The sequence below is a fragment of the Myxocyprinus asiaticus genome, chromosome 18, assembly GCF_019703515.2.
Source record: "Myxocyprinus asiaticus isolate MX2 ecotype Aquarium Trade chromosome 18, UBuf_Myxa_2, whole genome shotgun sequence".
NCBI lineage: Eukaryota > Metazoa > Chordata > Actinopteri > Cypriniformes > Catostomidae > Myxocyprinus > Myxocyprinus asiaticus.
This window is the reverse complement of record NC_059361.1, coordinates 13,356,941-13,375,742: the sequence shown is the minus strand read 5'-3', so window position 1 is coordinate 13,375,742 and position 18,802 is coordinate 13,356,941. Positions and strand designations below refer to the sequence as shown.

Below are 18,802 nucleotides of genomic sequence, written 5' to 3'. Positions count from 1 at the left end.
TGGAGAATGAAACCAAACTGATGCAGAGCAAGAGAAGTGGAGTGCCTGTCTGTGGTTGAAAAATTTTGTGGCGCACCATCTGTCATGTAGATGTTGTAGAGTCCGTGGCTGATCCTCGCACTCTACAACATCTACACAACAGATGGTGCGCCACAAAATTGTTCAGTGAAAATTCAAATAAAGATTGTGATGTATGTATTTGTAACTATATCAGATGTAATTAATAAAACAAAACACAAACTCATTGCGGAGGCATTTTGTTTGCCTCCTTATTTTGAATTTTGTGGGCATTTTTGTCAATTTCGATGGCATATTTGCCCAGTCACCATTAATTTCTGACCCTGTTCCTGACCTCCAGAGAGGCCAAAGATTTTCACTATCACACATGCTTGGATACAGCAGAGAATCACAGCTGACCTGGCACAGTGTCCTGCCATAAAAATGATGGATGCATGTGGACTTTGGATGCCGTTCAGCTTCCGCTTAATATTGGCTAATAGACGTGTGTGTGTACTTTGTACTTTGCAATAGTTTGGGAACTAAATATGGCAGAACCTCCCTTCGTGGACACTCAGAAAGATTTATTTGGAACATTTAAAACACACATGAAAATTTGCGCCGATATAAATGTAAAAACATAATTTATGAAAAATGTCCTGAGAATACAAGTCAACCTTTCAGTTAAAATCTACATTTATTATATAGTTTACAACTTCCCTGAACTTATGTCAGTGTCAATGTTAGATTCATAAAAAAAAACTAGTACTGTTTTTTTCTACCAGGTCATATATAATTACACTATTATTAGGGCTGTCAATCGATTAAAATTTTTAATGGAATTAATTACATGGTATGCCGATTAATTACTCGAATTACTACTCGCATATATAAATAATTGATGAGAAAGCCCCTCAAATAACAATAATATATATATATTATAATTATACATACAGTATACACATACAGTATATATTTACTATATAAACTCAGCAAAAAAAGAAACGTCCCTTTTTCAGGACACTGTATTTTAAAGATCATTTTGTAAAAATCCAAATAACTTTACAGATCTTTAGTGTAAAGAATTTAAACAATGTTTTCCATGCTTGATCAATGAACCATAAACAATTAATGAACATGCACCTGTGGAACGGTCATTAAGACACTAACAGCTTACAGACGGTAGGCAATTAAGGTCACAGCTATAAAAACTTAGGACACTAAAGAGACCTTTCTACTGACTCTGAAAAACACCAAAAGAAAGATGCCCAGGGTCCCTGCTCATCTGCGTGAACGTGCCTTAGGCATGCTGCATGGAGGCATGAGGACTGCAGATGTGCAAGAAGCCCACTTGCAAGATGCCGCCCTGGGCGGCTGCCCATGTCGCCCAGGCCTAAATCCGCCACTGATTGTAGGCAATCTCAATGCTGTGCATTACAGGGAAGACATCCTCCTCCCTCATGTGGTACCCTTCCTGCAGGCTCATCCTGACATGACCCTCCAGCATGACAATACCACCAGCCATACTGCTCGTTCTGTGCGTGATTTCCTGCAAGACAGGAATGTCAGTGTCCTGCCATGGCCAGCGAAGAGCCCTGATCTTAATCCCATTGAGCACGTCTGGGACCTGTTGGATCGGAGGGTGAGGGCTAGGGCCAGAGCCATTCCCCCCAGAAATGTCCAGGAACTTGCAAGTGCCTTGGTGAAAGAGTGGGGTAACATCTCACAGCAAGAACTGGCAAATCTGGTGCAGTCCATGAGGAGGAGATGCACTGCAGTACTTAATGCAGCTGGTGGCCACACCAGATACTGTTACTTTTGATTTTGACACCCCCCCTTTGTTCAGAGACACATTATTCCATTTCTGTTAGTCACATGTCTGTGAAACTTGTTCAGTTTATGTCTTAGTTGTTGAATCTTTTTATGTTCATACAAATATTTACACGTTACGTTTCCTGAAAATAAAAGCATTTGAAAGTGAGAGGACGTTTCTTTTTTTGCTGAGTTTATACACACACACACACACACACACACACACACACACACCGGCCACTTTATTAGGTACACCTGTATATCTACTTATTCATGCAATTATCTAATCAGCCAATCATGTGGCAGCAGTGTAATGTATAAAATCATGCAGATATGGGTCAGGAGCTTCAGTTAATGTATACATAAACCATCAGAATGGGGAAAAATGTGATCTAAGTGATTTAGACCGTGGCATGATTGTTGGTTCCAGAAGTTTTGGTTTCAGTATTTTTTTTTAACTGCTGATCTCCTGGGATTTGCATGTGTAACAGTTTCTAGAGTGTATAGAGAATGGTGTGAAAAACCAAAAAAAAAAACAGTGAGTGGCAGTTCTGTGGACGAAAACACCTTGTTGATGAGAGAGGTCAATGGAAAATGGCCAGACTGGTTTGAGCTGACAGAAAGGCTACGGTAACCCAGATACTCAAACCAGCCCGTCTGGCACCAACAATCATGCCACGGTCTAAATCACTTAGATCAAATTTTTTCCCCCATTCTGATGGTTGATGTGAACATTAACTGAAGCTCCTGACCCGTATCTGCATGATTTTATGCATTACACTACTGCCACACGATTGGCTGATTAGATAATCACATAAATAAGTAGATGTACAGGTGTACCTAATAAAGTGGCCAGTGAGTATATATATATATATATATATATATATATATATATATATATATATATATATATATATTCTGTATATATAAAACAATAATACAGATAATTAAAATGCATGACATTATACCAGGGTGTGCTGAGTGACTCCAGCCAGGTCTCGTAAGCAACCAAATTGGCCTGGTTGCTAGGGAGGGTAGAGTTACATGGGGAAACCTCCTCGTGGTCACTATAATGTAGTTCGCTCTCGGTGGGGCGCATGGGGAGTTGTGCGTGGATGCCGCAGTGAATAGCGTGAAGCCTCCACATAAGCTATGTCTCCGCGGTAACGCGCGCAACAAGCCACGTGATAAGATGCGCAGGTTGACGGTCTCAGACGTGGAGGCAACTGAGGTTCGTCCTCCGCCACCTGGATTGAGGCGAGTCACTGCGCCACCACAAGGACTTGGGAGAAAAGTCCTTGGGCATTCCAAATTGGGGAGAAAAGGGGAGAAAAAATAAAGAGAAATTCATGACATTATTTTTGCACATGAGTAAAGCATTAAAAAAGACGGTTACACTTTATATTAAGGTTCCATTTGTTAACATTTTTTAACAACAGAAGTAGTTGTAACATGAACTAACATTGAACAATATTTTACTGCATTCATTAATCTTAGTTAATGTTAATTTCAACATATACTAATATTTTTTTAAATCAAAAGTAGTATATGTTAAAATTAACTAATGCACTATATGAACTAACATGAACTAACAATGAATAAATGTATTTTTATTAACTAACATTAACAAAGATGAATAAATGCTGTAAACAATATATATTTTAATTGATTTATCATGATACCTAATGCATTAACTAATGTGAACGAATAGAACCTTATTGTAAAGTGTAACCAAAAAGACAATACAAAAAGTGGTTTTAAAATCCAATATATTGATTATTTCCATATTATTGAACATATCACTGGCCTACAGTTCACAGCAATCCATTTTGCAGTTCATCAATCAGTCAAAGATTTATAATAAGAGCTTGTTTAAGGATGTGTCAATGTACACCTGCGTCAGATGGATGGTTTTGGAATGGCTCGGGTGCATCGTGTCATAAAAATAAAGTTTTTAGGTCACTGTGTCAAGTTTAACGTATAAACTTAGAAAAACACGTTTTGAGATCCCTGCGTTTGGAATTGTGCTCCATCAAGCTGTGTTTAAACCCAAGAACGTGTTCTCATATTGTGCTGTCTGCTGTCGGTAAGTGTGGTTTGTTCTCTGGATAAGCTGCGAGCTGCCTTTACAGCTTGAATTTCACTTACTGTCCCTTGGAGGAAACAGGTGGTGGTCCAAGCTTGAATTACGGTCTGGGGTCATGATTAATTGCGTACATTTTTTAACGCTTTATTTTTTATATAAATAATCGCACTGAATTAAAGGAATGGTTCACCCAAAAATGACAATTCTCTCATTATTCACTTACCCTGATGCCATCCCAGATGTGTATGACTGTCTTTCTTCATCAGAACACAAATGAAGAATTTTAGAAGAAGATAGAGCTCTGTCAGGTCCGTATAGTAGAATTATTAACTTTTAAAAAGCGCTTCCTGCCAGCAGCTGACACGAAGCTTGAAGTAAGTGTGTCGGCGAGTTCACGCGAGAATTTGGAAGCGCCACTTGTTTACAACAGAAGATTGCACGTCACGCCAGAGTTCTGCCATTTCAAACTGCATCAGAGCCCTGGATGGAAGCACTGATTTAAAGTTAATAATGTTTTAATGATCTATTTATTTTTTACACAAACATATTGATTTGCTTCAGAAGACTTTTATTGATCGACTGGAGTCGTGTGGATTACTTTATTGCTGCCTAAATATTACTTTTGGAATGGCAAAGTGCTGGCACACTTGTACTTCTATTGTAAGGACCTTAGAGAGCTCTATCTTCTTCTAAAAATCTTCATTTGTTCTGCTGAAGAAAGACAGTCACACACATCTGGGATGACTTCAGGGTGAATAATGAGAGAATTTTCATTTTTGGATGAACTATTCTTTTAAAGCATTAAATCGACAGCCCTAATTATTCTACCTAAATTTTTGCAAAACAATCTTTTACATTGCTTGTTGTATGTAAATTGGCAGTTTCCTGGTGAAATGAACACTAGAGGTGCTACAGCAATGACTTTTATTCGCTTTCATATAAATCACAAGTGAAACGGCAGATTATCAGTACATAAACACTTAATTTTTGCCCTGTTCCACACACAATGCTATCTTATGACAACAAAACACTTTAACTCTAGTACATGATGACTAGTAAGGCGATACATTTTAATCTATGGATTACATAACCAACTACATTTACAAGATTTGTCACATTACACACTCAATCGGTCACTCACTCACTCACTCACTCTCTCTCTCTCTCTCTCTCTCTCTCTCTCTCTCTCTCTCTCTCACTCTCTCTCTCTCATCACTGACAGCTGGGAGGAAATGGGCTAGCCAAAGAAGGCTGACCTTAACTGTCTTCTCCCCTTTTCTCCTTGCTGTTTTATGTGTTACTTTAAGACCTAAAAGGAAAAATAGATTGCCCTCCTAATATCTCATTGAAACCTTGTGGTTCCCTGTTCCAGCTACATAGTTTCCAAACAGTGTTATTCTCACTAGTTAATATTTGAATTACAAGAACATACTTTACTGTGTTGATAAACATGTTTCGCAATAGCGTCTGTACCACACTTTAGCTACCACCTCTATGTCTGGTGTGAGACACATAAAATTCCTCATCAGGAAATAAACTCTACTCTTATTTCAAGGTGAAATGATTTTTTGTTGAAATGTTAAAATACTTTCTACAAGTTTAATATGCATAGGAAGCTAAGAGTAATTTGTAGGTTGATTTCCCCAAAAAGTGTAAACACTGTGGCTCTGTTTGTTTTAGCATCTCAACCAGCACGACACAGCAACATTAGCTCAACCAACCTACTTTTGCACTTTTTTGTTATCGACAAAGTGAAAATGCGCAAAAAAATGTTTGCGAAATTTGCCATTTTCTGCCTGTTTCCATTTAATTTACCTTTTATCGATAAAAATGGTGTGCATGATGACGTCATGCTTAAAAAAACACTTGTCGCATAAGTTTTGGTTCATCGCAAAAGAAATCTGCCCTTAAGCCATTTCCATACAGAAATGTGTGTATATCATTAACTGTGTACCTTTCGTCTCCCAGATGTCCCTAATCCCCATCTCCCCCCACCCCCCACAAGTTTTGGTAAAATGGGGAGAGTATAGAGACAATTAATTGAAATTAGCCAGTTTACTATCATTTTAATTTCACAAATAAATGCAATCAGAGGACGAGGAATTACAATCAAAAAGCAGCAGTTGCTCTTCTGATATGACTGTAATATTGGTCCTGATGTTGCACCTATCGCATGTTGCCACTGGTTCCGACCCGAAAGTGAATCGTCATGGCCCTGTTCAAGCTGGCAACCTGCACCAAGTAGCGTGGGAAACTTTTGGTCTTAGTATAAGGACCATCCATCGATGTGTATATGCTGTGTGCACAGCTATTAAAGAAAAATTGATGTGGTGTAACATCAGGGTTTATGATACATTCCTGATATTCAATAGGCTATTTTGAACAATCATCTAATCTAAAGCATCGCCATCACAACTGCATTATGTCCCGCATATTTGACCAGCAACCTTTAACGACCAACTGAACTTGATTGTCATCTCAAATTAATTTTAGCATCATAATGCTATTTACATTTTCTGAAGAAGCTCAGCAAATGCGATCCATGTTAAAGAGGGTTAGATTTAAAATATTTAAAAGTTTTAAAATGTTCAAAAGCTAGTTTTCTGAAAGTGAACTCAGCATTAGACAAATAGTTCTGATAATAGTTTATAGACTTGAAAAAGTGTAGAACATTCTGAGAATGTCATTCAGCTCAATTTTTTCGTCTACAGAACAAGGTAAGGCTAATTTAAGTTTGTGTAAAGAAAAGGTAATTATATAGCACTAAAAATATAATTTTTTCGTTTGGTAATTTATTTGTTTAATGCATTATTCGTTTGGTAATTTATTTAATTTAATACAGGGAATTTTGATGGCATTTTTTCAAAAGTAAGCTAAACAATAATTTTATAAAATTGGGCTATATGTTAGTGTTCCAAAAAAGCACACTGAAGCTTTTCTCCTAGTATTGTGTACTTATTTTTCATTTAAAACATCTTTGTGCATAGAAATTATGTGTTTTTCGTATTGTGGGATTATTCCAAGACTGCCGTCTATTATTTTGAATGGTGTGGAAAGGCAACTTTAATAAAATAAATGGATGGCTACCTCGATTAAATTAATCACAAAGAGTGGCCATTCATTTGTTCTCCATGCACTTGTCGATGACAGGTGCATGAGAGATATTTGTGTTGACACTCCTGGATGTGTCATGACGCAGATGTGTTTGCAGTATTGGATCTGTGCAGGAATGCCGTTAAGACCAATCCATAACAGTGCGAGTAATGCTTCACGTACAACAATTTGGCTTTCAAGGATGTATACCTTGTCGTCATGATTAACACAGGCTAACGATTGGGGTAAATTCTATCATGTGACACTATATTTTTGCATTAATGCCAATTTTCTTAAAAAAAAAAAAAAAAAGTGTTTCTAAACCAATTTTTCACTACATTTTAAGTATCGACATAGAGTTTATGCACTAGCGTTAAACAGAAAAATATTATGTCGACACTTATAATTTGCGTTTCCATCAGCTATATCGGTAAACTTTTTGATGCGCTACTCTTTTTGTTGCAAAAACATTCTTGGTTGGAAACGTAGTTAATGATGTGATTTTGTGGTGAGAATATCTGTTTGTCTAACCAATAGAAGATGGGGGCATGTCAGGTAACTCTTTTTGGGTTGAACTTGATTTTATCAAGCATCAAAATTAATTTAATGTTGACTTTAAGCTTTGATCCTTGTATTAACCGCATGTTTGGTTCTGTCCCATTCAGTATCTTCATCTTTCTTGAAATCAAATGTGTACCCTCTCTGTCACTCACTCGATGTTGTGTCGATGTAGTGACACTAGGGGTCACTCTTGGGAGCCCGAGACACTTCTGGTCTTTGATAAAAAGCCAATGAAAATTGGTGAGTGGTATTTGCAATACACTCCCCCGGACATACGGGTGTAAAAGGAGCTGGTATGCAAAAACTCATTCAGATTTTCTCTTCGGAGCCGAACGATCGAAGTTTACTGAGCTGACTGTTCATTCACCTCTGCTGGATCTGACAGCGCATTTCAGCGGCTTCTCCCTCCTCTGCTCTGGTGCACTGCAGAGAACGCCCCTGGGCACTTCGGTAGAAATAAGAGAGTATATTTCTCTAAAAGAGTATATTTCTCTAAAAGAGCGGCACACACGGAATGTCTTTTTAAAGACGGGTCTTTTTAAAGATGCCTTTCCATTTGTGTGTTATTCCTGGTTACGGTCGTTATCTCTCAACTTCTGATGGTCACGATCGCTGTCTTTCGTGTCTGGGCACGACCCACGTGGAGACAGCGTTCGTGGATGAATCATGTACTCATTGCGAGAACAACGACCATGGCAATGTTGCGGTAGCGGCTTGCCTTTTTAAGATCGCCTCGGTCCTTCTACCTATGGGTATGAGGCCAGAGCGGCTAGCACTGGGGGCAATTTGGGGACCCCAATGGGACCACCTCTGCCGGGTATCCCCCCACGGACCTCCCATTCCCCAGCATGCTCGTCTGCCCCGATTGGGCTTCCGGATGAGTCCGCCGGCTCGTCTCACAGCAAGTTCAACCTCCAGTCGGACGCGGAAGCCTCAGCTGGGCTCCCCCCCTCGGGTACGATCGCCCAGTCACAGGCTGACACGGAAATGACGGACATGCTTTCCCGGGCAGCCGCGAGTGTCGGGCTAGAGTGGAACCCTCCGCTCTCCCCTGAACCCTCGTGGCTCGATGATTGGTTCCTGGGCTCGCGGTGCCACTCACAGCCATGCCCCGCTCCAGTTCCTTTCTTCCCGGAAGTGCACGAGGAACTGACAAAGTCGTGGGAGGCACCTTTTACTGCCCAGTCCCAAACTTTCAGCTCCCCCGCCCTCACTACCCTCGATGGTGGGGCGGCCAGGGGCTATTCAGCAATTCCCCCGGTGGATAAGGCGCTTGCGGTACACCTATGCCCGCAAAGTGCCGCCACCTGGCACGGGTGCCCAAAGCTCCCGTCCAAGGCCTGTAGGTTTACGTCATCCCTGATGGCCAAAGCCTACAGTGCCGCTGGACAAGCCGCCCCCGTCCTGCACGCCACGGCTCTCCTGCAAGTCCACCAAGCCAAGGCGCTAAAGGAACTGCACGAGAGTAGTTCTGCCCCGGGATTGATGCAGGAGCTGCGCTCGGCAACCGACCTCGACCTCCGGGTGACAAAGGTCAGGACACGGTCTCTCGGGCGGGCGATGTCCACCTTGGTGGACCAGGAGTGCCACCTTTGGCTCAACCTGGTCGAGATGGAAGAGACCGACAAGTCACGGTTCCTTGCTTCCCCCATTTCCCAGGTTGGCCTATTCGGTGACACCGTCGAGGACTTTGCCCAGCAATTCCCGACGGTGAAGCAGCAGACGGAGGCTATCCGGCACATCCTGCCCCGGCGCGGCTCAAGATCCTGCACCCCGCCTGCTCGTCGCCAAGGGCGTCACCCTGCGGTGACTGCACCGGCTCCGCCGCAGCCCGCCCCTTCAGCCCGGCCCCGGCATGGAGCCCACTGCAGGAAGCAGACGCCACCCGTCTCACGGCCGGCCGCCAAGAAACCGCGAAAGGCTTCGAAGCGCCCCTGAGACAGGTGACCCAGGGACGATGAAACCCACTGCTTTGGAGCTGGTAAACAGACCACTCCATCCCTCGGTGGAGGGCTGGGAGGAGAATCTTTTGTTGCCTTTTCATTTAATTTCACCGCATGCCCAAGTGGCTGCAGTACCCAAGAGTTCAGCAAAAGAGCAGTTTCCATGTTCCCTTGGTTACATACCCGGTGTGCACGGCCGTCATCACGACCACCGTCCACCATTCCATTTCGGCAGGTTTGGCGCTCCAGCGGCGGTCTCCCTGCCCCTGCGCACCCAGCTGTGACACAAATCCGCCCCCGATGTGACAGTCTCCACGGGTCACGAGGTCAGGCCTCTTCCTCCCCGTCCCAGGCTGTTCCAGGGGTGGTCACAAGGAGCCAGGTAAGTGCTTCGATGTCCCTGAACTCAGCACGGCCACAACATGGTGTGGCACCTCAGGCTACGCCCCACCGTGAGGCCCCACCCACCGGTATGTCCAACAAGATTGTCCCCTTGGTCCCCCTCGCCCGGAGCTTGGACGTGTGGCTTGCACTTTCCAATCCATCGCGATGGCTGATCCGGACGTCCGACTCGGCTACGCGATTCAGTTCGCCAGGTGTCCACCCAGGTTCAGCGGTATCCACTTCACCTTGGTGAAGGGCGAGAACGCTGCTACCTTGCACGCAGAGATCGCTACCCTCCTATGGAAGGATGCGATAGAGCCTGTCCGAGATGAAGAAGGGGTTTTACAGCCCCTACTTCATTGTACCGAAAAAAGGTGGTGGGTTGCGGCCAATCTTGGATCTGCGAGTACTGAACCGGGCTTTACACAGACTCCCATTCAAGATACTGATGCAAAAACGCATTCTAGCGAGTGTCTGGCATCAAGATTGGTTCACGGCGGTAGACCTGAAGGACGCGTACTTCCACGTCTCGATTCTACCTGGACACAGACCCTTCCTGCGGTTTGCATTCGAGGGTCGGGCGTATCAGTACAAGGTCCTCCCTTTCGGCCTGTCCTTGTTCCCTCGCATCTTCACAAAGGTCGCAGAGGCAGCCCTTGCCCCGCTAAGGGAAGTGGGCATTCACATCCTCAACTATCTCGACGATTGGCTAATCCTAGCTCACTCTCGGGATGTGTTGTGTGCACACAGGGACCTGGTGCTCTCGCACCTCAGCCAACTAGGGCTTCGGGTCAACTGGGAAAAGAGCAAGCTCCTCCCGGTTCAGAGCATCTCTTTTCGCATAGTGCTTTTCACCTCCCCTGAGCTGAAGACGTGTGCTGTTGACTCCCAGTAGTGTTCACAAACTGTGTTCCCTGGATGATTTCCTCCGAGCCCTGTGGCAGACGAGTTTGCGGAGAAACTCGCTGCCGGCTCAGTACACGTGCTAACTAAGCCCTGTACTGGGGTAGGTGCTCCGCATGTGGTGGTTCCCCACAGGTAACTCCATGCGACGTATATCTTCCGCTAATTAGTTTCCCTGTTGGTAAACTGCATCTTCCTTAGGCAGAGGCCCCTCTGCCCCAGTCACCATGCTCATAGAAACTCCTCCCCCGTAGGTTAGGACCTACCATGGGACTTCTCCAAATATCATACTTCCGACAAAGCTCGGCAAGACCATATGATGTATTTCCACTCAAAATCCCCCCCCCCCCCCGGGCGGGGTGTGGTCCCCACGGTGTCTTCCCCTTGGGAGTGACACCCCCCGAATAGACCTGGTGGCCCCAGTTGGTTAATTCCTTTTTTTGGGGGAGAGGAAAAAAGAGGATAAGAGGCCATGACTGGGCTAGCCTGTCTCTATCTTTTGGGCAGTCGACTTGTCCCCAAAGTGCCGTTCGACACTCATAACAGCGTCAGCCTGGAGTGCTGACTACGAGGTACACAGTAGTCTGCCAGTCACACACCTCCAGTTCACGTAACACAGTTCAGCCAGTTGCGGCGTTTCCTATAGGGACCCCTAGTGTCACTACATCGACACAATGTCGAGTGAGTGACAGATAGGGAACGTCCTGGTTACTTGCGTAACCTCCGTTCCCTGATGGAGGGAACGAGTTGTTGTGTCCCTCCTGCCACAACGCTGAACTACCCGTTGAAATGGCCGGGACCTTGTCTCGGCTCCTCAGCACAAAACCTGAATGAGTGGTTGCATACCAGCTCCTTTTATACCCGTATGTCCGGGGGAGTGGTATGCAAATACCACTCCCAAGAGTGACCCCTAGTGTCACTACATCGACACAACGTCTCGTTCCCTCCATCAGGGAACGGAGGTTATGCAAGTAACCAGGACGTTTTCTTTCTCTCTCCATTGCTTTTTCTTTGTTTACTCTCTTGCTATAAGAAGCTCTCTTCTGCATTAAACTTGCTTGAAAGATGTGTTTGGATCTAGAGATTGTGCTAGAGTGATTTGCAGATGAATACTGCAAAAACACAGTTGAACTGACAACCATGGAGAGAGAGATCTCTCTCCAAACCTTTGTATCACATGGTACATTTATTTCCATTTATTTAGGCATAGTCCTGGTCCAAGTTTCCAATTGTATTAATACATCACAGACATAAGATATGAAAGGCATGCTCAGGCATGTTACTGAAACAAAAGTAATACAACTGAGAAAGAATTGTGTGACACTGATGCTTTTTATAGAAACCTTTTCTGTTACAAGAGGTGCCAGTTGCACAACTAGGTTGTTAACAACACCCATTCAAATATACAATATTTAATTCATGACTTTGTGTTCTGTATCTTTCAACAAAGCATTATTGTAGAGCTGTTTTGATAACAATTGTCTTAGCAAGTGTTAATAAAAAATATAATATGGTTGTCAAATCTGTTTAAACATGCTAAATATGTTTCTGTTCACAGTTCAGCTATGAACAAGGGACTGTTCAGAACAAAACTGTTCTAGCACTGTAAAAAATTTAGCATTTTTGTTATCATAACTTAAAAATGTAGTGTTAGAATTACTTCCCTGGATTGATCTTGTTGCAACATGATCACATGGGAAGTCGGCATGTTGTTTCCAAGAGTTCCGGTACCCTAGGATTGGCCACATTATGCCGACTCACTGATAAGCGACATCTCCTATCAGATATTTTTGCATCGGCTCCAGCGTTTTTACCATTCCTTGTGGTTCGTATCCCGCATTGAAACCATGACGTAATCGCGTGTGCATAATTAGTGACGAGCGTGATTTGAAGGTTGCTTTTCCCTCTAACATCACATTTTTACTCCACTTATGGTTAGGTTTAGGTTTGGGGTTTAGGGTACAATTTATAAAATATGCATTCCTCTTCACTGTATTACAGTTCTGTAAAGTGACCTTGGGTTTTAGAAAAGGGCTATAGAAATTAAATATATTAACCAACTGTTTCAGATTTCACTATGAGATAAGTCTGCTTGTTGAGATACCTCAAATATCCAAGTTTTTGTTGGATGATTTTGTGATAAGTTTTCAAACTTAGAAAAACTATTCAGCTGTAATTAAAAATGCAAGTCAAGAGAACTACACACATCATGTTCACATACTTGGATTCATGAATAAATTATGCAAAAAGAAGTGGTACTGTCTGAATTTTCTTTCTTTTTTTTTCTGTTTGCTGCTTTTATATATGCTGTTGGTTATTGTGTTTGTTGTCACATTCAGTTACCTGTCATGTTCAACTAATCTTTTCACTTACTGATGTGTTTGTTGCATGTTCAGAAAGTATTGAGGCCCATGCGTGTCTGCTTGACAATCTTAAATTTGTATATAATAGAGGCATCATATGCTGGCCTCGGATCGTTTTCTTAATATTTATCCTCAAATGGCAGTTTATCCCTTTAAACACGGATCGGCACACCAGCAAAAATAGTTATCAAAATATAAATAAGTACAGTCTCGACCAATATAAAATAGGTAACGTTTTAAAGCTTTGAAGCTGTGCTACATGCATGTAGACATTATGACCAAAACAGAACAAGTGCTTTTTTAGTAATAATTTTGCATTGTACGTATTATTGTAATCAGTGAAAACAACAAACTGATCAAAAAGCCATGTGTCATATACCTTTGGAAAGCTCTCAAAGAGTAGAATACAACCAGCCTATTTGTTTTACACACAGACAAAAATTTAGTGAGTAATAGCTAATTAGATAATCCACATGAAGCACAATGTGCACACAGTACATAATGTGCTATCTGGCTATAAACACTTTAGCTTTCCTAGATCAAATGACTTCATCGGAAATTATGTAATACATTGTCAAGAATCATGGATCACTAAACCAATCGTATTAGTATTCAGATCGCTGCAACCAGAGGTGAAAGTCATCCAAATATGGGCAGAGATGATAGTTTACTATAATTACATATGGCCACCAGGAGATGGCGCCAAGTACATTGCACAGTCTCGATGGCTCAAATGACTCAGAGAGGAATTGAATGAGATCTCGATACTCATGCTTGAATGCTTTGGAGAGAAAGCATATCCTTATTGATTGTTGTATTTGCATGTGAAATTAGTTCTTATGTACAATCATTATGTTTTATTTGTTTAGAGAGTCTTTTGGACACTTGGAGTGTTTTTGGACCTTAGGATAAATTATTTTTGTAATGCTATAACTTTTGAGTGCTTTGTCGTACAAATACACAATTTTGCTCAGTTACAGTTGACATGATTAGGAACAAAGCAAAATAAGCTGTTTGGAGCTACCTTATTTACACCCAGAGATATATAATGTCAATTCAGAAAAATAAGAAAATAAGTTCATTTTTTAGGCTGAGAGACTCATAATGGCCTAGAGCCTCATAATTTATCATAATCTATATCATTAAAAAAATTGAAAAGTTTTCTTTAAAATTATACCTAACAATTGATCCTCTTTGTGTTTTTTTTTTTTTTTTTTTTTTTCATATAGTTACAAGCTTTTAATTTTGGGCATGCCACTGAAACAGGAAATCTTTAAAAAATCTTCAGAGCTTAAAGGGTTAATTAATCTAAGACAATGAGACCAAATTACTGCTGTGGTATTTAATGAGATTAATGTAAAATAAAAGTTGATTGAACAAAGTATGTCAAGTTTATTTTAAAAGATGCTATGCTAATTTAATAAGTTATATTTAAGTCAGCTGTATGCTTGGTTTACATAAAATTCTGTCTCAAGTTGACAAAACGTAAAATGTTAAGGCAGCATGGACAGATGCTTTTTAAAGTGGAAACAACACGATTTTTGACAGTGTAGACACAGCGCAACGAAAGTGTCTCGAGGCCTGTTTTTAAAAATGTGACTTTTTTTTTAACCTGACACGACATACAAAACAACACTCACACTCACACTCACGCAAATCGCTGAAAAATCAGCAACGCAACAGTCAAAGATGTCCGTCTAGCATGTGTTTACAAAGAAAAACAATTAAAAAGCAGTGGAAACAGATGCAAAAACAGAACAATTCAAGAGTCACACCTGTTGACAGTTAATGATGTTGTCAGTCCCAAACACTGACTATGTGAACTATGCATTTGCGTCATGTTGGAATACCGTAATTATCCACCATCAATTTGAAAACTCTTACATCTCGTAATTGCAGTAATTCCGACATGGCGTGAATGCAGCAAATTTACATCAAACATGTTTTCTCTTTTTTTGTTTTGAAGAGTGATGGAGATATTTGTTTCTCTGTTTTTATCACTTATTCTCTCTCATGTTCTCTCTTTTTTCATGCCCAGTCTTGTGTCCGATGTTGTGTAAGAACGGAGGTGTATGCAAACAGAAGGATCAATGTCTCTGCCCGCCCAACTTCACTGGAAAGTTCTGCCACATCCCCGTCTCCACGACCTCCTCCAATGACATCGAGAAACCACTGCCAAATCCTGTCAATTCAGCCAATCAGCCGATGACTTCTGAGTACATCCTGCCTCTGCAGACTCCTGAGCAAAGCAACACCAATGGTGAGATATTTAGAGTGCCTAAGCTGATCTTTTCCATGCAGTTAAAATGAACGGGCACTGGGGCCATCAAGCTCCAAAAATGACAAAAAAGCATTGTAAAAGTTATCAATACAACCTACCTTTTCCTATGTTGCTAGTCAGGTTTCCTACTGCACTGACCTTATTCACAGCAGCGCCATCTTTGATTTTTGACGGTAATGACAACGAGGCTGTGAGGGATAGGCGTACAGTCATTTCAATGGGTTGTACTGCACTTTAAAGTGTTTTTGGATCGTTCCACAGACAAAACATTGAAATAACATCTTTTGAAAAACATTCAGTAGACAGAAAACTCCAGACAACATGAGTTGAATGAATTAATCAGTTGTGATCTAGGAGCTTTTTACAGCTTTATACTGTGCATGCCATTGAAGAGATGTACGTCTATCCCTCACAGCCTCGTTGTCATTCCCATTAAAAATAAAAACTGACGCTACCGTGAATAAGGTCTATTCTCTTTTATGTGAAACACAAAAGGAGAAGTTTTGTAGATTGTCTCGGCTGCTCTTTTTCATAGAACAAAAATGTATTATGATTGAGGTTGTCAAGCCTAATAAATGTAAAAAAAAAAAGACCCCATAAAAGTATTGTAAATGTAGATTCTTGTGCAGTATTCCAAGTCTTCTAAAGCCATACATTAGCAGGATGTGAGGAACAGACCGTAATGTAAGTTGTTTTTTTGCTGAAACTCTTCCCTTAAATCAGCTGCGCAAAAACTCACACAAGTCGTGCCAGGTTTGACGTCAGTGATGTCACAATACGATCGTCATTTATGTCAAACATGACATAATGCATCTTGACGTGCCATGTTTAAATGTGCACAAGCATGAATTAAATTTGCAAGCTACGGCAGAGGGGAGAAGATTTTTAGCCATGTCTGTTCCTCACATTGTATGGTTTCAGAAGACTTTGAATATAGTGTCAAAATCGTATAAACTACTATTATGATGCATTTATGATGCTTTTTTGTCAATTTTGGAGCTCAATAGCACCTGCTCCATTCATTTGTTGTATGGAAAAGAGAAGCTGAGACATTCTTCTCAACTTCTTTTGTGTTCCATGTCAGAAAGAACATGGCATCAAACCACAATCTTTAATTAGACAATAAATATATTACTAAGACTGAGCTTGAACAATTACATCAAATTAACAGAAAATTCTCATTAAGGGAAATATGTGCTTTGGCACTTTATTCTGTTATGCAACTCATGAACACATACAGAGCCAGACTGTTTTGAGGATGAAAAATTACAGTGTAACAGGCTGGCGACATTTAGTTTTCTTTTGGCTGTAGCTCACAATTTGGATGAGACCCAAGAGTGCCAGCATTAGCCTTTTTGTGTACAAAGAGTACCACAGGGATTTAAAGCAGAATCATGCAAATGTCAGTTACATCTGGAAAAGCTGAGCACTGGGACTTCAATAGATCATGTGTCTGTCAAATCCCGCACGCACATCAAGACAGGATACGTATGTGTGTTCATTGTGCTGCAAGGCTTGAACCATGTCCACAGAGAAACCTAAGCTATGAGTTTGTATTTAATCACAAAACATCGGCCGATGATATAATGAAAGCTCATCCATGAATAGCTCTGGGCCCCCACTAAGGTATGATGGCATTTCAATATAATTTGGGCTTTTTGTCTCTCTATTAGACCAAAATAAGAAACAGTGACCGCAAAAGACACATCACAGGCCAGACTTGAACCTGTGTCACCCACACAAGCACCATTGCTCAATGTGTCTGGATGTGAAACCACTGTACCACAGCTCCACCAAAGGCCAGTGTATCTGAACAAACAAGAATGGAACCAAACCTATATGCTAGTGCACATAATAAAATAGTTTAGCAATTGTATTTCAGTAACATAATCAGTATTAATGGAAGATGTCTTGCCTAATAAAATGCAGTGTCATTTATTATGCAATTGTTTAATTGGTCTTGTATATAAGGCCAAACATTTAGTTGAACCTAAATTCTTATTGGATGAGCTGCGTTCGAAGACATTGTAAAAGTGCACACCTATCACCACACTTTTTAAATTGACGTGTCATAAAAGACACCAATGTTTAATACAATTTTTCATTTTTATTATTGATATCGTAATTATTATTGCAATGAACAATTCTTCCATTAAATACTATACATTATTATTATAACGTTAGGCTGTTTACTTTTTATAAGCAAAGTAGCAACATGCCACCATTTTAGAAAAGCAATAAGCTACTGGAGTCCATACGTTACAATGATTTTACAATGGGTAAAGGGTTGTGCTTCGTGTCAACCCGTGTTACTTGGAAAAAAAAATGAGTAGTTTACACATTACTTGACCTCATATTTCACAATATTTCTATACTGCCAATTATTTTCTTATCCAACCTTATTTTGAGGAGGTTCTCCCTCTCTTGCCTCCACAGAGCCCCTGCTAGAGACACTTTGTCTACAGATAAACGCCTTAACGTCTTACTGTATCATTTAACACTACAGTCTGACATGCATCACTCAGTAAACACATCACAGATTTGGCTGATATAACACTACATGTTTAATTTTTATGTTTTTGTTGTTATTTAATCAGGCAGTAATGATTCATGTTTTTTTTTTTTTTTTTTTTTTTTTTTTCTTGAGGGAATGTCAGGTGAGGTCATTATTTTATTTTATTTTTTTGGCAAAGAGAAAACTGAATATACACAAAGGCCAACTCTGTAGCCCTCCAGGACCTTCAGCAGAGGGGGCCCTTTATCCGTAAATGCATGCAAAGCTGATTCCATGATTAGTATCACACGGTAAAAAAAAAAAAAAAAAAACTCATAAGACTTGGGAAGCGTTCAAGAAAGAAAATGCTGGCAAGTTAGAGAGATTGATTGATTTGCTTGCAGGTAATGCACATGCTCTTGACAAGACAGAGCACACACAGGCTGTGCAGTTTCAAGTCTGTCAAATCCCATTGCCCCTTTTTCCCTACTAATTTCCTGTCCCCTCTTGATTCTATCTGTCTAATAAAAAAAATGCAGAAAAAAAAATATAAAAAAATAATAATAAAGAGGATACTATGAATTAATTCACCAGCAACTTTTAAAAAGAATATTCTGGTTTTAATAGAAGTTAAGCTCTAGCAATTGAATCTGTCTGTGGTGACAGCATGCCAATGCTATAGACTCTAGCCTCAGTTTGTAAAAACAGGCGAAAATTGCATTTACAGGAATGCACTTACAATGGAAGTCTATGGGGCAAGTAATTCCAGAGGGTTTTATATTTGAAATATAATGCTTGTATTTTGTTAAAGCAGATTTAGCAGTCTTCCATACAAATATGTGTGTTATTTGAACTGTAAAGTTGTCTAAAACATCATTTTTGAGA

General features: G+C 40.8%; 1 protein-coding gene across 3 annotated transcripts in view; it reads left to right on the top strand.

The window, feature by feature from the left end:
* The window catches only part of LOC127455984 (latent-transforming growth factor beta-binding protein 4-like), a 117,370-nt gene that overhangs the window by 48,386 nt on the left and 50,182 nt on the right, over window positions 1-18,802 (top strand). For all 3 annotated transcript variants that reach the window (XM_051724224.1, XM_051724223.1, XM_051724222.1), the window contains one exon: window positions 15,181-15,402. In XM_051724224.1, coding sequence (XP_051580184.1) covers window positions 15,181-15,402 — 222 coding nt within the window. The remainder of the gene's footprint in view (window positions 1-15,180; window positions 15,403-18,802) is intronic.